The sequence below is a fragment of the Barbus barbus genome (assembly GCF_936440315.1).
Source record: "Barbus barbus genome assembly, chromosome: 8".
Taxonomy (NCBI): Eukaryota; Metazoa; Chordata; class Actinopteri; order Cypriniformes; family Cyprinidae; genus Barbus; species Barbus barbus.
In genome coordinates this window covers 10,231,631-10,259,488 of record NC_136736.1, presented here as the reverse complement: position 1 = coordinate 10,259,488, position 27,858 = coordinate 10,231,631, and the positions used below count along the sequence as shown (strand labels likewise).

Here is a 27,858-nt window from a genome sequence, read left to right as displayed (position 1 = left end):
AAGACCAAGTCTAGAATTACAAACAATTTTTTTTATTATTATCATCATTTCAGACAACTTAAAAAAAAAAACCACAGACAACATAAAAACAAGCTTGTCTTGCCTACGGTTTATTTACATCGTGCTCTTTTTTTCTGCAAATATTTACATTCAGTATGTACATGAAGTGGAAATGGAAAAAACACTTACCACAGTAAGATTTTATAGTAATAACAATACCACTGTTAACAGTAACGACAATATATATGTGTGTGTCCATATATACATTGCAAGGTTTAAAAGAACAAAGGATAACAAAACAGCAAAGTAGATAGATATATAAAAAGTTTAAACTGAGGTGTTACGTGTGGTTATCATGTGTTTCCAATTTCGATATGGATTTGATGGATGAATACAATGCAAACAAGTGAACTAAACACATCTGCTCACTCATTCATGTCCATTTCTACAGTACAGGACAGATAGGTGCATATTTTTCAATGCTAAACAAGCTACAGTACCAAACAGCTAACTTTTAATAATAATAAATCCTCCCTCACATGTTCTTTCAAACCTGTATGACTTTCTTCCATGGAACACCAAAGTAGGAAATCTGAAGAATGTTCTGGTCATTTTTGTCCATGTAATTACGAGTAATAATGCATAAATATAAAAAAAAAAAACAAGAAATGTCATCCATATGAAACTGCGCACTAGATTATGATGCCATATGATATTTGTATTTGCAATTGGAATTGCAAGAGACAAGTGCATTCAAAAATCATTCAAATTTCTACTGAGTGTTCTACTCAAGAAAAGTCATACTGGTTCGACAACATGAATACTGTAAATGAGGACAGAACTATTTAATTAAAAAAAAAAATCACATAAGGCTTAAAATGGTAGGAACAAAAGTGGGATTTATGGAATTCCCAAAAAAATGGGGAAAAAAAAAAAAAAAACTTTAAATGAAATTTTTCAATTCAGGTTGGTTTCCAAAGGGATAATGAGCAAAGATGGTAGGCAAAAATGGACTTGGATGACTTTCTTTTTTTAAATCCCATTTCTTATGCATATTCATTCATTTCATGAAAAATTATTAAATTTGTAAGCAACAGTTAAATGTTCACAAATGTGAATGAAATTGAGGTTTGACTCCCATCAAGGCACAAGTTGCTTAGTCTGCCTGCTCAATCATTGGAGACATAGAGGCATGGCCAAAGGGAGAGCAAAGCCATTCAGACTTCCAGCTGGTCAAAAATGGTCATCTACTTTTAAGCCAGCAACAGAAAAACCTACTGGTCATCTGCAGACAGAAAAAAAAATGGTGTTCTTTCGTCATACTTGGAAAAGTACACAAGTGGCAATTTCTGTCTGCTTCCCAGAGTGGTACCATTTTCCGTTTTACACACCGGACACGAATCACGCACAACATCATATTAAAGCATTTGTACTGTGTTTACTGTGACTGTACCATGTCAATATTTTCCCTCCCTTACACATCTGCTGTTATTGGATGACCCTTCCGAGCAGCCTCAGCAAACGGAGAGGGCGGGTGGACCCCGTCTCTGCTGGGTTTTCTTGAGCAGCTGTATACGGTTGTGGCAATAGAATTTCACAGCCCTCCAGTCCCGGTGGTTGGTGACCAGCAGGGGGCAGAGCTCCAGGCAGCGCTCACAGTCCGCTTTAGCCGGCACTCGCAGCTCCACGATGTTTTGCACCAGGTGGGACTCAACAGCAGCCCGCTCTGCCTCAGACCAAGGCCGCTTCAGCACACCACGTTTACCTGGGACAGAGAGGAGAACGTATGTTAATCATTATTCCTGTGTAAACACTGCACTCAGGCTTTCCCGCTCCCACTCTGCTCCCCCAGGCCCAAGTGCATACGCTCAGGTCAATGAGTTAGCACTGTGCTGAAGGACTCAGGCCTGTAGCTCTGGCCTTATGGCTGACAATAAACACCACCATCACAATGCTCGTTTACATTTTACCAAAGAACTGGCAGCTGTATACTTTTGAGATGAAAACATCTACATATGATATTTATGGGAAATTGCATGTATTGTGATATGGTTTCAAACTTTTTTTATTTACAGAAACTGAATATTTGATATTAAATGGATTAACCAAGCATTGCAATAAAAAGGTTATTGAGGGGTGGAAAATAAATATAATTTCAATTTACATACTGTTTTTTTAAGCATTTAAATTTGAGCTAGATTATTTTAAAATATTAATTTATTAATTTAAATTTTAAGTCATCTTGAGGTACCCTAACAAGTTTGCTGAGACTGCCTGATTGAGAAACACTGTTTTACATGATCATGCATACAATGATGCCATAAATAATATATGTAGATGTTTATATTCCAAAACCATAAACATAACCAGGTATGCCAATATTCTGGCTACAAGAAATCTGAAAAATACATTTTTGCTCCAACATGCTTACATTAACCGGAATTTTTGGTCAAATAAACAGTTTATTCTGAATATTCACATGCCCAAACCAGACAGTGATACTTAAACATTTAATATTTTTAAAAAAAAAAAGCCAATTTCTAGTAATTTTTTTTAAGGACGATATAAAAACGGACAACATAAGACTCTTATGGCTTACATTTTCCCCACACTTGTGTGGTTCTGTCAGAGGCATTAATTAAAAAGATTGAGTTCAGAATCACTCAAATACAGCATAAAGCATGACAAAGAATTAAAGGGGTCCTATTATGCTCTTTTACAAAGTCTTGATTTTGTTTTGGGGGTGTACTAGAACATGCTCTCATGCGAAAAACACATTATTTTTCACATAATTTACATTATTACAATACCTCTCTCCCCAGCCTGACACAAACCTTGATTAGTTCTGGGTTTGATGAAGGCCCGCCTTCCAAAAAACGAAATGTGTTGTGATTGGTTAGCTGTCCCAGTGCGTTGTGATTGGCGAACAGCTTAGACGGTGTTTCAGTACTGCCCCATCCCTTCCTCAATATTGCCATATCAATTCAGACCCTGAGATATTGAGGTTCGTGCAGAACCATTGCACACACGGATATTGCAAGACATATTAAAGCGGTAACGTTATTGTTTTTTTTTTGGCTAAATCACTTTAGATTGGATGTCAACAACAGCTAAAAAATAACTGCATTTACTATGTACAGATAAGTGCAACGGTAATATGTATTATGTTTATTGTTCTTTAATTCTAACATTATAACATGAATTGCAGTGAAACATAGTCCCACAGACTTACACTATTTGTGGCGGCATATATATGCAAATTAATTCTCTGTCAGCAGGAGGCGTTGTTGGAGTGGTAGAGAGTAGGGGTGTGCTCAAAATATCGATTCTTAGATGCATACCGATATAATAAAAAAAGATACAGTATCGATATTCTAGCCCTTAGTATCGATACTCCGCCCAGCCATTAGGGGGCGCAGCGGCGCCCGCGAGTTTCAAAAAAACTCATGGAAAATGTTAAAGCAAGATGTAGCATTTAAAGGTGCCATAGAATGAAAAACTGTCTTTACCCTGGCATATTTAAATAATAACAGTTCTGTACATGGAAATGACATACAGTGAGCCTCAAACACCATAGTTTCCTCCTTCATATGTAAATCTCGTGATTAAAAAAGACCACTGAAAAACAGGCGAATCAGAACATAACACCGACTGTGACGCAACAGTCGGGATCACTACGCCCCCAACATTTGCATAAACCCGCCCTTGTTCTAAGCCGGCCGAACCATCAGAAGCTCTGCAGGTATTGTAAATAAACAAGCGCGGACAACAGCGAAAATAACACAATAAATGTTATGTTCCAGGCCGTGCAGGGGGTGTGAAGTGCAGGGATGGGTTGGTGTCTGTATTCAGAAAGGCACAGAAAGCAAATAACGCGAGCCACTAAAGGGACATGGTTAGCTCCTTGCAGTACATAAGATTTCACTCTCAGTAAGGAGAGATGAGGATGATGGCGAATGACTTACAGATCCTGAGCACCACTGACAAGCATCTGATCTTGTGAAATGTGTGGTAAGTACTGTTGCTCCATAATGTAAACATAGTTTGTGTGATCGCGTCTCTTGAAAGTGAACTATAACGCGATCGATGGATCGTTCAAAAGCAGTTTCAATGCCTCGCATATTAATAACGGCTCCCTGATGCCTGCGTTTTATATACAGTATAATTACCCGACGATATAACTGCGAGAGAAAGTATTTAAATATATATTTTCCTCCCTGTGCTTCCTTCTTGCTGATGAGCCGTACTGTGAAACAGCCAATCAGAGCAGAGCTCATTATTATTCGTGACCCTGCCAAATAAGCCAATAACAGACCGTTTCATTCTAGGGAGAAATCCTAGGGTTGTAAATGGACATGTAAAATCGTTTCTGGAGATTTTTTGCCCTTACCTAAGCCACATACCTTCTGTGTAGATATCAGAGAACAATTTAAAATACTGTATCAATGCATTCTATGGCACCTTTAAGTGATTTCATAGTGAAATATGTTATGGCAGTACATGGTGTCACAAAAAAGAATTATAAGAAGATTTAATAAGTTAAGAATAATAAGAAGAAGATTTTGTGCTTGTGTGAGCTCAGACTGTACCCTTGGAAAGTTAAATGTTGACTTGTGGTAATTTCCAGATTAATACAATTTGTGTACAATTAATCAGAGCACTTAAAGTTGCAAATATTTAAGCAAAATGCACTTTGTTATAATGCACTTTTGTCTTCATTAAATTGAAGAAAAATGCAGAGTTCTGTTTGTTGAGTAAATGTGTTCAGCATTAACTAATTGGCTCTGGCCCATGTATTTTTATTGAATCGTATCGAATCGTGTCACATTGTATCAAATCGTATCGAGACAGCTCTGTATCGAGGTACGTATCGAATCGTGACCTGTGTATCGAGGTATGTATCGTATCGCCAGGTTCTCCAAGGTATACAGCCCTAGTAGAGAGTGAGGTTTTCCCTGGTAACGCTATACACAAAGCAGAGCTCCGCTCACAAACGCTGCTTTATCAGACATTACATGCAAGATGAAATGAAAATGACTTCCAAAATTTCTGAGGACAGTCGGTTTCCTTCAGAAATAAAGTGATATAAAAACAGCAGCCCCGGGTTTCGATTTTGAAACGTGCAGTGCTCAACCAAGCGTTTTCCCCAACGCCAACCATTCGAATTTCTGTAGGTGGGATTTATTTTAATGATATTCTAATGGACCGCTTTGTGACATCACAAACACCGGAAAACAACGCTGTAGTCCAAACGAGCCATTCATTGTAGTTCTTGAAAAGGGATTAAAAAAAAGAAAGAAATATCTCCCTTTGGAGTGGACTTTGAGATTTGTAATTTTGTAGATAATTTTATGCCCAAACATACACACTACACACGGATTAAAATTTAAAAAGTGAAAAAGCATAATAGGACCCCTTTAAAACCTGTAATTCCAATAGATTTAGACTATGTTTCTGAATGAAAGCTGGACAACAATATACTTTAATTGGAAATTATGTGCATAGGTCAATGAAAATAATACCTTTAGAACTGACAAATACCTATTTGCTACCATATTAGCAGGAAAAAAAAAATGCATTCGTTATTAGATTAACTGTTGAGGACAAAAAAAAAAAGAAGCTAATTTTAAATGTCAGAAAAAGTTAAGTCTGTCCTAATCTAACAGATTGGTCACCATGGCTACAGAACAGCAATGTTTACTGTCCTCATTACAGAAATGTTTTGCATTATAAAAGGAAGATCTGTTTTATGGCAAAGACACAAGAGAACAACATGTTATAGGAGTCAATAAATCTTATTAATTTAAATTTATGTTCTTTCCTATTTTTAGTTAGTGTAGCTATATGATTTTAACAAAGGTTGCATTTATCAGCCCTCAAAATCTGTTTTTTAAAATGATATTAACCCTGGTTTAACTGGTTCATGCTTTGCGCATGAAAACACGGATTATGTCACAATTATCAGTGTTGTCCTCATTTCCTGGAATTGAGGAGTACAAATAAATATTGTCATGCTGTATGACAGTCACACAACAAGACTCACCAGATTTGGGCTGTCCTGAGGCCTTTTTGCGTCCCGCTGAGAGCAGGGAGCTGCTGTTCATCTTCTTGGGCCTGGGAGATTTGCTGTTGCTTGTGGTTTTTTTCATCACAATGGTGGTTGCAGGAGATGCTGCTTCTGGTTTCTCTTTACTCTGCTCAACATCTGAGTCCTCTGACAGCGAGTCGGCAGAGTTTCCGGACAACACTGAAAGGAAAGGGTAAGTATGACTGATGAGTCCAATACTTTTTATTTACACCTGCCATGTGCTTGACACAACAACTCACTCACCATCTAACTCCAGACAGATGTGATGTAAACTCATTCCTCGGAACAAGACGCCATCTCTCTCTCCACATAGTACCACCCGACCGATCAGACCCATCAGCCCAGGGTCCTGGCCGATGGTTGCACAGCTTTGAGTCACGTGATACTCCTTCTGCAAGAAGCTTTCCAATCGCTGTATGGCAGCCCCGTGCTGTCCTTCCTCCTCACTCTCACTTAACAACAGCAGCTGCGTAAGTATCGCCACCTGCCTGCGAACTCGTGTCTGCGTCAGTGCCTGGGGGTGCCGCGAACCACTGGACCGAGCCAAACTACGTAGTAAGTCGGTCCCTCGCAGGGGAGTGGCTGGTGAATGATATGGCCTGGCAAACACGTAGGGGTTCTGTGGATCAATTCCCACACCGGCACGAGTCTGCAAAAGCATCTCCAGACAGGCTTCTGAGTGTGGCGGGAGGATGAGCGGCTGTACGCGGCCACGCTTCCCTTGGACTCCGACGCGAGGGAGATGAGGAAGGACCATCCGCTCGAAGGGTGAGAGCGAAGCCTCCAGTGGGGTTAGAGTTGGCGGGGCACCAGGTTGTACAGGGATGGGGTACTGGGGTGCGACTCGGGCCTGATACTCTGAGATTGTCAGTTTGGAGACTTCACATTCACGGCGGCGATTGTAAAGGATGAGAAGGGCCAGGCTGCAGTGACAGAGGAGACGCCATGCCTCAGCCGACTGTGGTGAGCGGGAGAGAGAAATAAAGGCAGAGTGCTGCAGCCGCCGCAGGTACAACACCAGGGAGGAAAGGGAGGAAAGAAGTGGGAGCATGTGGGGACGACGCAAACTGAGAAAAGAGAAAGATAAAGTTAAATTTAAGTTAAGTTTTAAATTTAAATTTATATGAATTTGAACAATGGCTATGTTTACATTCACAACTTTTGTTTTAATTGGACTGAATTCATTCCAATTGATAAATCTGATTCTGAATATGTAGTATTTATATGAACGCTAAAAGTGATTGGGTTGATGTGCACATTTATATGCCACAAGCTTCAAATCAGAACTGATTTTTTGATGTGCACACTGCATGGATATAGAGAGTTCCCCGCAGTTTGGGCCCAATAACCACTCTCCTACACTGTTTTTTTTTTATTTGTTTTAAACAGCAGAATTACTATTTATCCATTTCTGGATATATGTTGCTTATAAACAGCCGTGCTGTGCTGCTTATATTTATCACGCAGTAAAAGTGCCCGTCCCCGTGCCAAAAACCAGTCATCTATGGATGAGAATCCAAAACAAGGACTCCACTTCACAGACTCTGAGTGAAAGGAGAATTTTATAATGACCGGACACTCATTTTTACAATACTTTTTAAATGGGAAAAGCACATCATGTGTTACACTATTTCACGTCATTGCATATGCTCAGTCCTTTCAGTTCCAGTCTTGATCGTATTAGAAAAGGAATAAACCCCTTTCAATCCAATCGAAATTTCATTCAGATCGAGCTCAATCAGATCAAGTAAGGCGTTTACATGAAGGTTTTTCAGTCTGATTGAGCCAAACTGAGTGTCTGGTTGTATGTATACATAGCCAGTGAAACTTTTTTTTAACATTGTGAATGTCTAACCTTGATAGGTCAGTCTTATCCTCTGCTCCGCTTTCTTCTTCTCTTCCTCCATTGTCGTCTCTTTCTTCTTTCGAAGGTTCTGACTCCTTAACAAGATCCACAAAGCCTGGAGTGGGCAGTTCCTCTTCTTTCATCTTCTGAAAAATGTCTACCTCCTCTTTATCCTTTTTCATTTTTCGTCCTCCTTTTCTCGGAGGAGTAGCAGGAGTGGGTGGGCTCCTCTTTAAGACAGACACGGGGACACCTCCTCTTCTGGGAGGAGTCGCTGGGGCAGGACTTTTGCAAGTAGGGCTAGAGAGGGCAGGGCTCCTTCTGACTGGAGACAAAGAAGAAGAGGGAGGTGACTGTGGTGTTACCACCACCACACCTGGCACAGGAGCCACTTGTAGGCACTGGGACTGTTTGCTAGATGATGGGAGACACGATTGTACACAACGAGGGTCACCAGGGGTGCGTGCTTGCTCCAAAGCAGAGCGCACGTCCGGCTGGTGGGCATGGTGTTTTTCCAGATGCCGTGGGAGAGATCGGAAGTGACGGCCACAGTAAACACAGCGCTGTTTCTGTGCCATGGTGCTCTGCCCACGACCCACTGACACATTGACACTATTAGCAGCAACTCCTGCAGGCGGCGGGCACTTAAACACAGGTCTGGAGGGAGCAGCAGGCTGCAGTGTGGAGGACGGGAGGGAGTGTGGAAAAGGGGGAGGATGGCTGGGGGGTCGGTGAAGTGCTTTTCTTTTAGCATGTGCAGCAGACAGAGCTTTGTGCCTCATTCGGCGGTGAAGTGTTTGCATGCGTGCCTCTCCATTGGCATCATCCGAGTCAAGGTCTGAATCACTGGGCTCAGAGTGAGACAGAGGAGAGGAGGAAGGAGAGAGAGACCAGGAAGGTGTAAGGTATTCTGATGCAGAAAGTGGAACTGGGCCAGACTCTTCCTCCTATAGAAAAAAATAAATAAATAAAAAAAATTATCTGTAAAAGGGTGAATAATTCATTAACTGCAAGCTGTTCTATTCGCCGCGGGAGATTTGTTCGTTCATTCTCATGAGTGTCTACATTCCTCCGCAAGCGAACGCGAGATCAGCTTTACAGAAACTCGCTGATCAGATCACAGACACAGAACATAAACACCCGGACTCTGTTTTAATCATTCTCGGGGACTTTAATAAAGCTAATCTCTCCCGCGAACTGCCAAAATACAGACAGCACATCACATGTCCCACCAGAGACAGTAATATATTGGATCACTGTTACACCGTGATAAAGGACGCATATCACTCTGTCCCACGAGCAGCTTTAAATCTGCTAAACCTGTATTAAGAACTGTTAAAAGATGGACTAATGAAACAGAGTGGATTTTACAAGCCTGTTTCAACCTGTTTTCGAAGCTGCTGCAAACGATCTGGACGAGCTGACAGAGACTGTAACATCTTATATCAGTTTCTGTGAGGATATGTGCATTCCTAACAGGACTCATCTAACTTACAACAATGACAAACCATGGTTCACTGCAAAACTCAGACAGCTCCGTCAGGCCAAAGAAGATGCTTACAGAAAAGGGGACAAAGTCTTGTATAAACAGGTCAAATACACACTGGAATAGGAGATCAGAGTGGCAAAGAGGAATTATTCTGGCAACTTAAGGAACAAATTCTCTTCCAGTGATTCTGCTTCAGTGTGGAAAGGTATGAAAGATATCACCAGTTACAAAACACTATCCCCCAGCACTCTGGAGGATCAACAACTGGCAGATGACCTGAATGAGCTCTATTGCAAGTTTGAAAAAACACAATTCACACCTCCTGCAACCCTCCTCTCCCCCACACCTGCACTGCAGATAAGTGAAGACGACATGCGCCAGGTCTTCAGTAAGAACAAAAGGAGGAAAGCACCAGGCCCAGACGGTGTGTCACCAGCCTGCCTAAAAACCTGTGCTGACCAGCTGGCCCCCATCTTCACAAAGATCTTTGCGAAGTCCCCTCATGCTTCAAACGCTCCACCATCATCCCCGTCCCAAAGAAACCCAAAATTACTGGACTTAATGACTACAGACCTGTGGCTCTAACCTCTGTGGCCAGATATCATTTGAAAGACTGGTTTTGGCTTATCTGAAGGACATCACTGGACCCCCTTCAGTTTGCCTACAGAGCAAACAGGTCTGTGGATGATGCAGTCAACATGGAACTGCACTTCATGCTGCAGCATCTGGACAGACCAGGGACTTATGTGAGGATCTTGTTTGTAGACTTCTGCTCCGCTTTTAACACCATCATCCCGGACACCCTTCAGAATAAACTGACACAGCTCTCCGTCCCCACCTCCGTCTGTCAGTGGATCACCAGCTTCCTGACAGACAGGCAGCAGCTAGTGAGGCTGGGAAAATTCTCATCCAGCACCCGCACCATCAGCACTGGAGCTCCTCAGGGCTGTGTTCTCTCCCCACTGCTCTTCTCCTACACCAACGACTACACATCTAAAGACCCCTCTGTCAAGCTCCTGAAGTTTGCAAAAAACACCACACTGATTGGCCTCATCCAGGACGGTGACGAGTCTGCCTACAGACAGGAGGTTAAGGAGCTGGCCGGCTGGTGCAGTTTTAACAACCTGGAGCTCAACACGCTCAAAACTGTGGAGAAGATCGTGCCCTTCAGGAGAAACCCCCCTGCACTCCCCCCACTCACCATCATGAACAGCACTGTGACTGCAGTGGAGTCATTTAGATTCCTGGGCACCACAATTTATCAGGGGCTGAAGTGGGATATTCACATTGACTCCATTGTGAAAAAGGCCCAGCAGAGGTTGTACTTCCTTCGCCAGCTCAGGAAGTTCAACCTGCCACAGGAGCTGCTGAAACAGTTCTACTCTGCCATCATTGAATCCGTCCTCTGCACTTCAATAACTGTCTGGTTCAGCTCAGCTACCAAATCTGACCTCAGAAGACTACAGAGGGTAGTCCGGACTGCTGAGCGAATCATTGGTACAACCCTCCCCACTCTCCAAGAACTGTACTTATCCAGAGTGAGCAAAAGGGCTGGCAAAATCACTCTGGACCCCTCACATCCAGCACACTTCCTCTTTGATCTGTTACCGTCTGGTCGACGCTACAGAGCTCTGAGAGCCAGAACGACCATACACAGGAACGGTTTCTTCCCTCAGGCAATCCATCTCATGAACACTTGACATTAAACGTGGAACACACAACACTTTTATACATTATTTATTTATTCACCACACATACTTATTTTTCATTTCAAATTTGCGCATATCAGACCTGTACACACATAATTGTCTATATTATATATTGTGTTTTTGCTATTTTGTACATTGCCTATTTGTATATTATTCTTTTATTATCTGTGTCCTGTCCTGTTGCTGTCTTTCTGTTGCACTGTGGAGCTTCTGTCTCTATAACAAATTCCTCGTATGTGTAAACATACCTGGCCAATAAAGCTCATTCTGATTCTGATCTGGAAAGCATTGCAATCGAGGTTTATGCTCATTTTACTTCTGTAACAAATTTAAATGATGAATTGTTTTTATGCAATGACTGAAATTGACAAATGTAGGACAGAACTTATTTGTATCCACCTGGGAATGACTAAACACCACCAACACACATTTTGAAGAGGTTTTTGACCAGAATGTGGAGGCTGAAGGTGCTTAGAAACATTCAAACAATGATTTTTCTTGTCAATTAATTGCTATTACTGTCTTAAAGGGATAGTTCACCCAAAAATGAAAATTCTGTCATTAATTACTCACCCTATGTTTTTCCAAACCCATAAGACATTCGTTAATTTTTAGAATGCAAACTAAAATATTTTTGATGAAATCCGAGAGCTTTCTGACTCTCCATTGACAGCAAGGGTCCTTCCACGATCAAGGTCCAGAAAGGTATTAAGAACACCAGCAATTAGTTCATGTGACATCAGTGGTTCAGCTGTAATTTTATGAAGCTACGAGAATACTTTGTGTGCAAAAAACAAAAATAACTACTTTATTCAACAATTCTGAAGATGAACGAAGGTTTTATATGTTTGGAACGACATGAGGGTGATTAATGACAGAATTTTCATTTTTGGGTGAACTATCCCTTTAACCTTTATTAAACTGTCAATTCACGTTGTTAATTCTATAATTTTTTTTATTTTAAAGGCATTTCGAAAATGACCAGGAACAGAACCCTAAAATAATGGTTGAACAGTTTAAAGGACACCAACTAAAAAGACACTGAGCAAAAAATACAATGCCAACATGCAACCAGGGTCAATTTTTCATGATGGCTTTACAGGTTGCTCAATTCCAGGAGGCACACTAAAGTTGAATTTAATTTAAAAGTATGTCTAAGATTACGGGATGAAACAGTGGGAAAATGCAGGAGATATTAGTGTGCTGTGGTGCTTATGGTACTAATGGCCAGGGGTGCAGCAATCATTTCAGCAGGACATGATATTCAGAAAGAGGCCTGAAAATGACTGTTGCTTGGTAACTTGGTGTGTCTGTAAGTGTATTCGTAAAAATGTAATGTATATTTACCTTCTTAATTTTTCTCTCGCGGTCCAAGCTGCAATCAAAGCTACTAGGAGGCACAGTGCCATGGGAACCCTGAGAGAGGGATGTGACATCATTACAAAAAAAAAAAAAAAAAAAGTAAATCATGTGACATAAGAGTGGGACTATAAGGTCCTTCCAACACTCTCACACATAAACATGAACAAATCAAACACAATGCATATAAACTCACATCACAAACACATCAAAATGATAAATTTGCAACAATTTGCATATTATTAGTAACACTAAGTGCAAAATGAGTTTAAAGCACTGAGATGTGCTAGCCATTATCATGGTTACACTTACCATAGCATTTTCTCCCCACTCGGTCAAACTGTAATCCACAGTGATCTCCTCCCCCTTTGCGATGTCGCGGATCGCTATGACAATCAGTCGCACTTGACTTCCACAGTGCACTTCACGAATGTGGCAGTTTGGTGATGGGGGGTACGAGACAGCCCCCCTCTCTCCGCTAGAGCCCTCCTCACTCACACTGCATGAGAGAAAACTACATCAGACAGCAATACAGCAAACAAAACTGATAGAGAGAACCACATCACAGCTGGGAAATCTTGCAGATCCTGTATTTTAAACCACGGAGCGGCAGACTAATGCATGTCCTGTGCTAAAGTCATGCTATCTCTGCTTTCATAATTAACATTAATAACATATCTTCTCAAACGACAAATTAGAATGTCCCGTTGGGTGTGAACTCATAGCATTATTAAGCAGTGGGTTTAGATAAATAGATCTGAATCACAAACAGGTTGTTTATAATTAGTTGATGCTACTTTGTGTATGCTAACATATACTTATTGATGTAGATTAACCATCAGCTCTGAAGCCCAAATAAACCTGGCATACATTCCCAACCCAGGAGGAAGGTCATAAATAAATATAAATTTATAATTACAGAACACACTGTTGACCCCACACACGTCATCATCATTATATATATATTAGTGCTGTCAATCGATTAAAAATTAACTAATTAAATCGCACATTTTTCGCGATTAATCCCATCTAATATTACATTTTTAAAAATATACTTTTATATTGCAATAATTTCACATTCAATCTTCAAATTAATGTACAAACAACATAAAGACAGTATATTTTTAATATTTGTTTAATGCCATCTTTTTTATGACCGGAGGCCAGTATCACTGATACAAATTAATACTGATTTCCCTATAAAAAAAATGTACTATAGTTATTGTAAATTATAATATCAATTTTAACATTTATTAGACTTTAAAAATAACTTCTAATTTAAATTAACTTAAAACAATCTTTACATAAACCCATTAGCCTATAATAAATGTAATTTAGCTACCTGTGCCCCTCAGCAGAAATATACAGAAATTGAAAAAAGTTATCAAACACTAAATTCTAAACTAAATCCAGATGAATCCTTAAAGCTATAAAAGTTAATAATTTCCCCTTTTTTTTCTTGATGAACAGACATCAGAGCAGCTGGTTATTAGGTTGTTTTGGCTGCTTTTTCTTTAAGAGATGGCGCTGCTGACCGTGACGCGTATCTGACACGCATAGTATTTTCTCTCAACTCTCTTTACCTTTTCTGACCCATTTCAGATCGGACCCATTTCATTCTCTACTAATGAGCTGACGAGTTGAATCGGGTGTGTTAGATGAGGGAGACAGTGCTAGGCTGCTCCAGGACAGTTTTGAAATAATTTCAGAGACATGTTCTTAAATGTGACTCATAACATATTACATGCATGCACAGATTTATGGCAGCTTTAATTGCCTTTTTGGTAACGTCATCCCTTAACTGACCACGACATTGCATACTCGTAGTTTCTTTCGCGATTTGATATGAAATGATGAAGGCTACAGCGCGCTGCGAGCACAGTAAGGTTTCCACGTTCGTTTGACTCACGCCTGGCACTGAAATAAAGTTGGAAGGCGCGTCTGAAACGTCTCCAGTCATAAAGACATTCTGGGACTGAATAAATGCACTTCTTGTCAAGAAAAAAAAGAGACTGAAGCAGCAGTTATGAGTGGGGTGGCCAGCCCCAGGCTCCGCCCCTGCGTTAACGGCATTAAATAATTTTAATGCGTTAAACTGAAAAAATGAATCGCCTGCGTTAACGCCCTAATTTTGACAGCACTAGAGCTGCGGTTAAATGCACTTGCATTTTCGAATACTTTTATACGAAATTGACGTAGGCTACACACAGTTATGTTTTCAGAGCAGGACAAAACATCATCAAAATAGATCTGTGCATTAGTGTGCATGCAGCCTGTCAAAGCTGCCACTGTCTATGATCTCATCAGTAATAATCAAACGGCAATAATGCTGAGGAAAAAAAGAAAAACCCTTAACTATTGTCTGTAAACTTTCGGATACTTAAAGAATACTTATTTTAAGTAATTTTTTAAAAAGGTAGCCTGCTTATATAATTTAAAAAAAGTAAATTTTGCACAAAATAAATTTTATAAAAATGTATATGAAAATATAGCCATGTGCAGTAATATTGAAAACTGAGATTGTGACTCATTGTGATATTGAGTTGATAATGATAATCGTAATTGAATTGAATCGTGAAACCAATGAAGATTCACACCCCTATGTTTAAGACGGCAGTACTGACATACAGAGATTCCAACTATAAACAAAAAGCATAGAAACTGCAATTTTGGTTCAAATGTAAAGTTGTAAAGATGTATTTGCACAGCAGAAGAATTAATTAGGGGAAAAAAACGTAGATCTAGAATAGTTTTGGAATTGGATAGTGACTCCCAGAATCAGAATCGGATCGTGAAGTGCCTGAAGATTCCCACCCCTACACACATGTACCATAAGCCCAGCAACTCACTATGATAAACACACAAACACGCACACACATTCTCTCACTGGCCCAACGATAATAAACACATTGCAATAAACACACACACATATACACACAGCTTGCATTCCAGTAATCCCCCACCTCCATATACACACAACTGTATCTCCCAACCACACAACAAACAATTACTTGCCATCTCATCCTAGCACGCACACAGACACACACGTACAGTATCTCCACTCAGACCACACACACACAGTCACTCACTCACCAGAGCTGAACAGATTGTGTTTCATAGTACGGTCCATCAGCAGCAGACACGCTGTGTTTGTCCTCATGACCATCACCTGAAACACATATAATAGGGTCTCATATAGATATTTACACACTTAGGCTGATGATACACGGGGCAACTTTTTGAACATCAATCAACAGGCAACCAGCTGAGACACAGGGCCCACGACTGATCCCAATTATCCAGATAGAAATTTGTTACCCATTCTTAATGGAAAAGTGCCCAAGCAACAAGTTGCCCCATGTTTCATCAGCCTTACGCTGATCTCTGAAACATACACATGTATAATGTACTCCAATGATAAGTCATGGTGTTTACTTCGATGAGTTATGGCACATTCGCACTTACACTAATTAAATCAATGGATGTTGGCAAGCAGAAATTCCTGCTTGACTAGAGTATTTAAGAAGACTGAACATGTGACCTCCAACTAAATTAGAGCATTCAGGGAAATTAAGTGTTCTTTCATCTTACATAAATATGTATATATTGAAGATATTTATATATAAAGATTTTTAATATACATTAAATCTATTATTTAATACTAAAATCTATTATTTAAGGTTTTACATCAAAATTTGAATAACAATTCTTTATGATTCTGTGTGCTGATATTTTCCAAACCAGTTCCTCCCTTTTTGATCACTTTCAGTTCTCTTTATTCTTATGTATTAAAGCAACAAAAACACACTTCACCTTTCTCTGGTCCAAAGCTGTTCTCTGACATGCTCTCCTCTTCATCCTCTGTAGCAAAGACTCTGTCGCACACCTTTACTGGTGTCCCTTTCCTTTTCCTTCCACAGCCACGTCTATGAAACACACATTACATTAAATGGACAGCCTGACCAACTTAATCAGCAACAAAACATAAATCACAAAGACAGATCAATAACCTGGACACGTCAGTGGATTGATGGAAATAACAGCACAAATCTTGCTCAATTTTGCTTACGTTTATGAACGAAAAACATGTGGCAAGAAAAGATGTTTAATTAAGACTTGTTTAAAGCAGCTATGTTACTAAAAATAGTGCTACCTATACAATTAATCTTCTATACCTTAACTAAATGAAGTCTGCCAACTGATCTGAATCATAATGTGTCAAGCACATGAGAAATATAATGTGCTGCTCATCTTAACAAACACCACTAATTAATCCACTGTACATTCGCTCTCCTTCAAGAGGATGAACCAGTTTGGTGGAATCTATGTGTGGGGATTCTAACATAACACAGATCTAGAGCCAGTTTTACTCACAAATCTATAATCATTAAAGCTCCAACAGAGTGTAACTGACCACATAAGAGTGTGTGTGTGTGTGTGTGTGTGAGAACTGCCGTTAATAGAGCTGTGTATGAAAGCCAAAGCTCCGCTTTCCACAGATGCAACTGTGAATGCTTAATTAGACAAGTGTAGAGATGTGCAGTCTCTTGGTTACAGATGTGTTCAGTGTGTGTGTGTGTGTGTGTGTGTGTGTGTGTGTGTGTGTGTGTGTGTGCACGCGCGCTTAACGTATTCATTGAGCTGTGATAAGACTCAGTCTTGCCGACTGGATATTGATCTGGCCGACCCTCCATCTGGACCCAAGAGCATATGTTTGCGTGTCTTTGTGTGCACGTAGGCAGGCAGACTCATGTGTTCATCCCTCCATCCACCATTTCAGGTCAGCTTTATAATGAACTGTCATATAGATGATTTCAAAGACAAGTCTGAGGAACCTAATCAGAGTAGATGGGAGTATTAAACTGATTTAAATGAAATGAGGTTGTGTGTAGAAGTACGAAATCTTCAATGAGTTGTAATGCTGTGTGCCTTGGTGTCGATTGTTCAGCAGATGAAACACTGAAAATCTGACTTTCTGTTTATTTACTGTGTATTACTATATTCTATTTATTGACAATTATTAAACCAATTAAAATGAAAGCCACAGTAACTAAAGACGTCCTGCTCCATTCACTTCCATTCATATACCTACAAATGTGAGAAAATTAAATGTGCAAGCTCATCCAAAGTAATTTCGTCTTGAACTTTGGCACGCGGATGACAAATGATGAAGTCTAGTGAACTCTAACCTGTGAATTTGCATAATGAAAGACATTTAACCAATAGAGCAGTGGTTCTCCACTTTGTCCGAGACAATATTCAATGGCCTTCCTGTTCTAGGCTGATATGTACCTCTGGCACTTTTGTTTTACAAAAAAGTAAAATATATGATATCAGTTTAATGTTGTACTTCTTTATTCTTAGTGTTTTTAACATTTTGATTAAATATTATTTTAATTAAAAAAATACTTACTGGGGCCCCTTGGAAGTATGCTGAGGCCCTCTAGAGGGCCCTAGTCCCCTCAAATGTGTGGTCACGTTAGCGAAATTTTGCAGGCAAAAAAGGTCTTATCGTCAAGAGCATAGAGCAGAGGTCGCATTAACTGAAAATTCTCCGTCATTGCTGGAATTTTTTTTAGCAATGACGGAAAAATCTGAAGTCCGTCACTTTGACAGTTTACACTGAGGGTGATCTATTGTAATTAATAACTGTAATTTCCACCCCTGTCCAGTTGGTGGTGAGTGCGCTCCAGTGTGGCAGCAGAGCGCAGGATCATCAGCTCCAAAAACAAAAATAAAACTCACTGTGGCTGGCCGATTTTTCTGACTTTATCGATTAATTCTAATTTAATGTTTTGCCACAATTTTATTTTTTATCAAATAAAATATTGAATATTATAAAATATAAAATTTTGAATATAAATATTACCAGATGTTAGAATTAGACACTTTGACAATATGTCAATGATAACATAGTAAAGAGAAATGAACGATCCAACCTGTTTAGAACTACTACTGTATGTCTGATATTTCATGTTTGCATCATGGTGATAGGCTGAAAGCTGTTGTTCATGGTTTTCACAGAACATTTATTGGTCTACTGGTGCTATACCTTCAGAAGTCAGAAAGAGCTTTATTACCAAGTATGTTTACGCACAAGGAATTTGACTTGAGCTTCCAGTGCAGAAGAAAGTGTGGACATAGTGCAATCTAGTGCAGCAGACATAGGAATTACAAAGCAGAGATGGAGTATAACACTAATATAAGAAAAACTGAAAATTAAATAATGCACTATATACAGAAGTAGAAATGTAACGGTTTAAATGAATGGATGTACAGATATATTTACAAGTGTGCAGTTTACAAACATACAATTTTCGGATTCTATGTATAAAGTCTTAATATAAAATTTGAATTAGGCTACATTGACTGTTTAGAATTTTTTTAAACATTTTCCTTGTAGCCTATTATTTCTGAACATATAACATGTATAAGACAAGTTTTTACAGGATGTAGTTGTAGTTCATGCATCTTTTAAGCAGAGATATTTAACAAGTGATTTGTTTAATATTTACATCATGTCAACAACTTCATGTGTTGTGCACTTGGAATAGAATTTATTAACTAGAGGGTTAATAAAGAAAAAGTTACTTTAGTGTCCTCCACTGTCACTGCGGTGTTGAACATGAAAAGTGACGCAGTCTCTGTTCATCTGTTCCCTTCATAAATAAATAAATGCATAAGACAGCCTACATGCTCATCTTCTAGGTTCATTATTAAAAATGAAAATGTGAACAAAAATAAAAGCAATTAAATGTGTTATTATAATTAAAATATGAAAATTAAAATGACAGGTAATAATAAGATTATGACAGAATTTTTACGACCCTGTCCGTCACAATGACGGACAATGTTAAAATCTAATGCAACCTCTGGCATAGAGATATATAAAGCACAGCTCACACAGAATTCACAGTGACCAACTTGAACATAAGTGAAATCTGTGTGGGGAAATGTGACCGCTCCTTAAACGTCACAGATTAACTTCAAGTGGATTCAAAGAACACACAAGCGATGTGTCCAATGAAGCACATCGCATTTCAGTCTTCAGGCCCAAAACTCTCTTACTCTAGCCTCAGGCCATGGCACTGTCCTTATTGTCGAACCCTAACACACATGCTCGTTTTCTCTTCTTTCATTGTAATTGTGTTGTTTACAGGTGCGTTTCCAAAGTCGACCGTGAGAACGTCTTCCACACGTTCCACTGAGATGCATTTGAATAACAGACAGCGTTTTCTTTGGACATACTCCTGTCCAGCTCCTCAGTAAATCTGATTACACACACTTGTGTAACTCATTCTCCAAGTCAATACACTGCAAAACGGACATGCTTTTAATCCCTCCTCATTCCACAAGCCAAAATCTTTCCCTTTCGTTCATTTGTGTATCTCGACTTGTTTATCTCTTTTTTCCTCTTTCCCTCACATACACACGTAAAATCTCATTCCACTCAAAACAACACACAAACAAGTCCAATCAGAAATGCACATGTGCAAGCAGAAAGACACACATGTGCACAAGAACACAAACAAAGCTCTCTTTACAAGTCCACAATGCAAAAAAACACACACACACGTATGTTCATGCACATGCAAACACACCCTACCCTTTAAAATCCTTCTTACACACATACACTCACACACAAATATCTTCTCTTCAGCTGAGCTCACATACACACACACACTCACCCCTCCTCCATCTCAAGCTCACATGCACGCACGCGCACACACACACACACACACACACACACACAAGCTCACTAAAGAGCACACACACTCTCTCACTCACGCTCTCTCAAATAACCAAGCCGGAGTCTCATATTCTCTGTCTCTCTCAGACAAACACACACACACACACACACACACACACACAGACACGTACACAAAGTCTGCAGCAAATACATTCTCTCTGAAGATACTCTCTCACACACACCATTTTCCTGTCTGTCTTTCTCTCCCTCACACACGTTTGAATAATGTAAACATACACATGCAGGCTCTCAGTCTGAAGACATGCACACACTCACGCAATCAACACACACACACACACACACGCCTTTGTTGAAAACACTCTCTGTCTTATTCATTCTCACAAATAAATCACACACACACACAATCTACAGTCTTCCTCCTCAAACATATAACATATCCGCCTACACACACTGCATGTTCACACACACACACACACACAAACTCTCTTCCTCTTTCATAAACAAAGTAGATGCATAAACACTCCCTCACTTCAGCACACACACACGTTGGCTTTTGTGGTTTATGGGGACTCTCCATAGGCGTAATGGTTTTTATACTGAACAAACTGTGTGTGCTATTGCCCTACACCAACCCTACACCTAAACTTAGCCCTCACAGGAGACTTTGTGCATTTTTAGATTTTCAAAAAAACAACATTTAGTATGTTTTTTTTAAGCCTTTTGAATTACGGGGACATAGGCAGTGTCCTCATAAATCACCTTCATATGTAATACCTCTGTCATACCCATGTCATTATACAAATTTGTGTCCTCATAAACCACATAGACATGCACACACACACACACACGCACAAACATTCACACACTCACGCAGTCTTCTGTAGTCTCTCTCTCTCTCTCTCTCTCTCTGTCTCTCTCTCTCCAAAACACACACACCCGCCCTCTCTCTCTGCCTCTAGAGCACAAACACACTCACCCTCCCCTCCACAGTGAGCCACTAGAACAAACACATGCGCGCACACACACACGCGCGCGCGCACACACACACACACACACACACAAAAACACACAATTTCTCTCACAGTTCCACACAAACACAATCTATTTTCCTTTATCTGTCTCTCACACACACTCTCATACATACACACACGCCTCTCTGCTTCATGAGCACACATACACTCACCCTCCCCTACTCACTCAACCACACACACACACACACACCTCAGACACACACACAAGCCTAAACACACACACACACGCATATAGTCTTCTCTCTGTTTCCAAGACACACACTCTCCCTCCCCTTCTCTTTCAGTTTCAAACCTGCAAGCATGCGCGCACACACACTCACGCGCGCACACACATTTCCTCACCATTTTCCCTCCTCTCTGCCTCTCACGCACACACACACCCTCCTGTTCCTCTCTCGTTCTCGCTCTCAGACACACACACACACACTCACACACTCACACACTCACACAGCCTCGCTTCTCACTCTCTCACACACACACACACACACACTCGCTCCCTCCCCTTCGCTTTTCGTCACAACATACTCTCTCTGTCTTTCTCTTAAACAGACACACACTTTTTTGGCTCACAAATCTGTCACTCAAACCACTTATTTTCACACAACATTAAAAATTACTCACTTATAACATGCGAGCGCACTAAGATTGGATTAATCCTACTCTACCACACCTAACCAACTGTCCATCACTTCAGATCTCGTTAATATCTCAGTTCTCCAAGAGAACAATGAGATTAAACAGAGAATATAATCACGTCTCCTGCTTCTCAGATGTTCGCCTGAGGAAAAAGACCCCAATAAGCATCTCAATCTAGAATTTCAAAAGAGATCTCAACAAGTGCATTTACATGCACTTTAAAAAATTTAAAGCTATAATTATTTTCTATTTTTATTTTTTTAACTATAAACACTATAGTCAAAGGAAATCATACCAGTTTTTGTGAAATCGAAGTGTGATTGTAGATTGGCATTATTCAACATGCATATGCTTTAAAGGGATAGTTCAACTAAAAATGTAAATTCTGTCAAAATTTCATGTCAGTTACATCCCGTATAACTTTCTTCCTTCTGCGGAGCACTGCTGGGGAAATGATGGGGTCAAAACAACATTGTACCTCACTGACTTTCATTGTATGGAACAAAAATTAAATAAATCAAAATTGCTTTTTTGGGGTTCCACTGAAAAAAGTCATACAGATTTGAATCGACATGAGGATAAGTAGAAATAGAATTTTCATTTTGCTTCTGCTTTGTCCTTGTGCTCCAAAAGACAGAAGTGTAATGCAACAAAAGTAAGGTATTGTACCAGTTTGTATCAAGTATTCGATTACACATTGTATCTTGTATAATCGTACTGACAGATTAAGGGTCTGTTCACACAGAACATGGTTTTGCATTTCACATTCCTGCTTTTCCATTGTTTTTCTAGTAAACGTGCTAGATGGACAACTTTGACCAGTACGCCTGCATCTTCCACAGCATCTCACATATAACACGGTGTTCTAAAAATGCAGCAGTTCAGTTAAAATAAATGTATATATTTTTTAAATGCATCTCCGCTCTTTAGTTTTTTGCCAAACACAAAAACCAGCCCCAAGACTGTCACTCTACTTCGCAAAAACCTGCGCTACCTCAATCATAACTGCACATTTAAACACACTTGAAGTCTGCAATGAAATTATCAGTATGATTTCAAACATTTTATGAAATTCTTGAAGTTCAGACAATCAGATCTGAGCTATCTACATTAATTTTGTAGCTCCGTACTCTTGCTGTATTTCAACAATTATCTTGTAAATTTTCATTTCTCCATTTTTACTTCTCTTTTGGATTATTAGAGACATATTAGACAAAGTTAATATCTCGATTAAACATAAATCCATTATGTCTCCTAAACTATGAAAGAGCACCTCTGAGCAATGAAAACTTCCTCTGAATCAGCTCAGAGTTAATTGAAAACCCCTCTGTTCAGGTTTTTCTTTCAAACTGCTTCAGTGAAGCCGTCTCACTCTCTTACAATAGATATATATGGTTCACACACAATGTGCATTTTAAAAGCTCTGTTTCTATATCTGCCTTCTGTCTTTCTCTATGAATACATGTATTTCTCACTCTCTCACAAACACACACACACTACCTGTTCATCCAGCTCTCCCTTACAAACACAATCAACAAATACGCACACACACTTTCAGTTATCCACTGGCTTTATACTTTACACACAAGTCCCAGTGATTACACATAAACACTCACTGACCCAAACACTGCTGTTCTCTTTTCTCTCTCTCACACACACAGAGAGATTTACACAAACACTCTCATTCCCTCCTCCCCTCAGTAACACACATGTGCGCACAAACACACGCACACCCCTCCCCTTCACTCAGTCTCAAACACACTTCCCCTGTCTCTCACGTACACACATCACACACTCAACGGACTTCACACACTCTCCCCACATTTAAAATGCACATCTTCTTCAGCACCGTGTGCTATACACTCCCACACACACCTTTCTCCTGACAAACATACACACCTTAACAATAATACCTTTTAGATGGTCCTCTCCACTCCACCCAAATACACATATGTATACACATGTTTGTTTTTCTATCATAGTGGGGACTTTCCATTGACTATTGTTTTATCCTGAGCTAATGATATTTATGTTCACCTAAACTAAAACCTTACCATCATAGAAACCTTTCTGTATTTTTATATTTTTATTATTTAGTATATACAATGTATATACAAGGTTTTTTTCTCATGACAAGTGTTGTCCGGTTCTCACAATGTAGGTGATTTCAGGTTTTACTGTCCTCAGTAAAAACAGACATTTGGCCCCCATACTATTTAGGTACAACATAAGCACACACACCAGTTCCAACATATACACACCTTTTATCAACTGTTACATGCAATCACAAACTCATTCTGTCTCACACTTTCACTCTCAAACACTCTTCCCGCTTTCACACACACACACAAACACACAAACACACACACACACACACACACACACACACCCACACAAACACAAACACACACGCACACACACAGGATTGTCATGGTTTATGGGGACATTCCGCAGATGTAATGATTTTCGTACTGTACAAACTGTATTTTCTATCCCCTAAACGAAAATCTACCCCTCACACAAAACAACTGCCGTTTTTAGACTTTCAAAAAATAAAAACTTCATTCTTTATGATTTACAAGCTATTTATAAAAAAATGTCCCCACAAGATCAGAAATTACTGGTATTTCTGTCCTTGTAGAGACATTTGGTCCCCATAATGCAGGGAATACCAGGTACACACACACACACACACACACACCAGCATATTGTGTCTGCCTTTGTCACGCACACTCACTGTCTTTCCCTCCCTCTCATGCTCTCACTCACAGATACACACACGCAAGCACACACACACACACACACTCTCTTTCACACATGCACACACGAACTAACACACACACACACTGTACTTGTTCCTTTCTCTCACGCTCAGCTCTCTCCCTCCTCCCCTCTGCATTCACACACACACACACACACGCTCCCCCAGTGACACAGACACACACGCAATCACACTCACACTCTCCCTGTGACACACACGCAGTCACACACACACACACACACACACACACACACACACACACACACACACACTCACTCCCTGTGACACACACGCAATCACACACACACACACACACACACACACTCTCTCTCTCTCTCTCTCCCTGTGACACAGACAGACACACACACACGCTCTCCATGTGACACACAGACACACGCAATCACACACTCACACACACACACACACACACACACACACTCCCTGTGACACTCACACAAACACACTCACTCACTCACACAAACACACTCACTCACTCACACAAACACGCACACACACACACTCACTCACTCACTCACTCACACAAACACACTCACTCACTCACACAAACACGCACACACACACACTCACTCACACAAACACACTCGTTCTCTCACACGTCAAACGTGTATTCGGAGTTAACGTTAATAGTGATTAAAAACTACATTCTGCATCATTTTTAAACTGAAAATAAATCAGATTGGTAGTCACTGTCGTTTAAATGACACACACACACACACACACACACACACACACACACACACACACTTGATTCCAGTCACAACAGAGAAATAACGTTATTTTTAAAGAACAACTTAACTTCATAACTTAATACAACATTTCTTTATCTTTGATTACAAATTGTTTTGCCTACAACTATTTTAAAAACTTTAGTGATTACGATCATTTTGTAGTAACAGAAAAGTGATATTATTTCTGTCAGACGTTTCTGAGCTTTAAAGTCAGTGTCATCTCTGGAAATGTTACTTTTTTCTCGCGTCTGTTCACTCCCTCACCCTCGTGGCTGCGGCGGTTTGCTGCTCTCTCCGTTGCTGTCCAGCGGCGGCGGCTCCCGGTAGTCAAAGAGCGAGCGAACGGTTTCCGCCATTCCCGTCGATGAGCGCTGTCCTCTATCTCGCGCTGCGCTCGCGCTCTCTCGCTCTATGTACAGGTTCTTTCGGACGATACCATTCACTCAGACGCTAGGGGAGGGCAATCGATGCGCTTGTAATGCAGCACTTGTAAATACTTCGATGGGCATTTTTGTTTGAAACCCACCTGCCTTATAACACTTCATTTTGGTTTTGTTGCCAATATAAAATTATTGAAACTATGAAAAAATAGAGACCTAAACTCCCCCATATTAAAGAAATGGTTGCGTCCTCCAGTATAGGTCGGGGGGGTATTTCTGTTTCTAAGCGAAGTTAATTGTACTCATCAGATAATACTGACAGATCTATCGCTGTCTGCTTTTTATGATACGGCTGAAGAAATATCTCACCTTCATTTAATTCATAACTAACTTTGATCAAATAACAACAACATTGCTTCTATACGTTGTTGTTGTTGTTTATGTTAACGTTGATACAGTAGTGTTCTCTGCTGCTGTTAGAGTAGTTAGCCGCAGTTATGAGCTCGATGTTGATAAATAAGGGCTATGCATTGAAGAAAAATGTCAAATTTTCTTAAAACAATGTATTTATATACTCTTCAACACCTAAATCCATTTTTCAATAAAAACTAGAACTGATATGAGCTATATCAGCTCCTAAAATATTTTCAAATGATATTCTCATTGAGACTATTCTGGATTTCTCTATCACCACAAACCTCTGACGCACACATCTAAACACACCCTTCCCCCACTCTCATCTCTCTCTTTCACACACACACACACACACACACACACACACACACACACACAGAGAGAGAGAGAGAAGCGCGCACCATCACAGACTATCTCTCTCTCTCTCTCTCTCTCTCACACACACACAGAGAAGCGCGCACCATCACAGACTCTCTCTCTCTCTCTCTCTCTCTCTCTCTCACACACACACACACAGAGAAGCGCGCACCATCACAGACTCTCTCTCTCTCTCTCTCTCACACACACACACACACACACACACACAGAGAAGCGCGCACCATCACAGACTCTCTCTCTCTCTCTCTCACACACACACACACACACAGAGAAGCGCGCACCATCACAGACTCTCTCTCTCACACACACACACACACACACACACACAGAGAAGCGCGCACCATCACAGACACTCTCTCTCTCTCTCTCGCACACACACACACACACAGAGAGAGATAGAAGCGCGCACCATCACAGACGCTCTCTCTCTCTCTCTCTCTCGCTCTCTCTCTCACACACACACACACACACACACACACACAGAGATAGAAGCGCGCACCATCACAGACTCTCTCTCTCTCTCTCTCGCTCTCACACACACACACACACACAGAGAGAGATAGAAGCGCGCACCATCACAGACTCTCTCTCTCTCTCTCTCTCTCTCTCTCTCACTCACACACACAGAGAGAGGGAAGCGCGCACCATCACAAGACTCACTCACACAGAGACAGACAGGCAGCCTAGAAGTGTGCATTCAATCTGAGACTAGTATGCAAAAACACACTCAAACATACACAAACATGTAATGATTAGATAACAAACTTTTAAAATGCACATATAGATATGTAACACTTCTACACATACACAGACATTTCAAATCATATTACACACCAGACATACATAATGCATTATTGTCAAGTAATAATTCACCCTTAAATCTCCTACACACATGTTGGGTTTCTATGTTTTATGAGAACATTCCACAGGCATAATGTTTTTTATAATGAACAAACTCTATTTTCTATCCCTTTACCATAACCCTACCTCTAAACCCACCTCTCACACAAAACTTTCAGCATTTTTATATTTTCATTGTGTGTGATTTATAAACTTGTACATTCATGGGGTCCATAAATGTCCCCAAAAGGTCTCAATTTCTTGGTATTACTAATACTCTTATACTCTATTCTTCCCCATTCACTTTCAATGGCCGGCCATTTTTGGCAAGTGTGACTTTTTGCAATTTTGTACAAAATAAAAGCATTTAAAAGCAAACTTCCTGATTAAACATTAAAGCACACTAGTGTGAGAAACAGTGCAAATTTTCATAATTTTTTCTCTCATATTGTGAAAATGATTCATAA

The 27,858-nt window shown here is 40.1% G+C and overlaps 1 protein-coding gene across 2 annotated transcripts; it reads right to left on the bottom strand.

The window, feature by feature from the left end:
* Positions 1-12: 12 nt before the first annotated feature.
* LOC306874428 (uncharacterized protein) lies at positions 13-25,789 on the bottom strand. 2 transcript variants are annotated; one of them, XM_079424468.1, is made up of 9 exons: positions 25,644-25,789; positions 16,305-16,417; positions 15,585-15,660; positions 12,804-12,990; positions 12,480-12,548; positions 7,944-8,881; positions 6,332-7,155; positions 6,044-6,247; positions 13-1,765 (listed from the first exon to the last, which is right to left on the bottom strand). In XM_079424468.1, the coding sequence occupies exons 1-9, from the start codon at positions 25,733-25,735 to the stop codon at positions 1,515-1,517; spliced, it is 2,754 nt and encodes a 917-aa protein (XP_079280594.1). In that variant the 5' UTR covers positions 25,736-25,789; the 3' UTR covers positions 13-1,514. The 2 variants fall into 2 exon arrangements, with proteins under 2 accessions (XP_079280594.1, XP_079280595.1); XM_079424469.1 differs by having other exon boundaries at positions 25,615-25,771.
* Between the last annotated feature and the right edge of the window lie 2,069 nt (positions 25,790-27,858).

Coding starts and splice junctions, on each gene's coding strand:
- LOC306874428 (XM_079424468.1), bottom strand. CDS start 25,735: ATGGCGGAAACCGTTCGCTCGCTCTTTGACTACCGGGAGCCGCCGCCG. Junction 15,661..16,304: donor CAGCTTTGGACCAGAGAAAG/GTGAAGTGTGTT, acceptor TATGTGTTTCAG/GTGATGGTCATGAGGACAAA. Junction 7,156..7,943: donor GATAAGACTGACCTATCAAG/GTTAGACATTCA, acceptor CTCTTTTCTCAG/TTTGCGTCGTCCCCACATGC.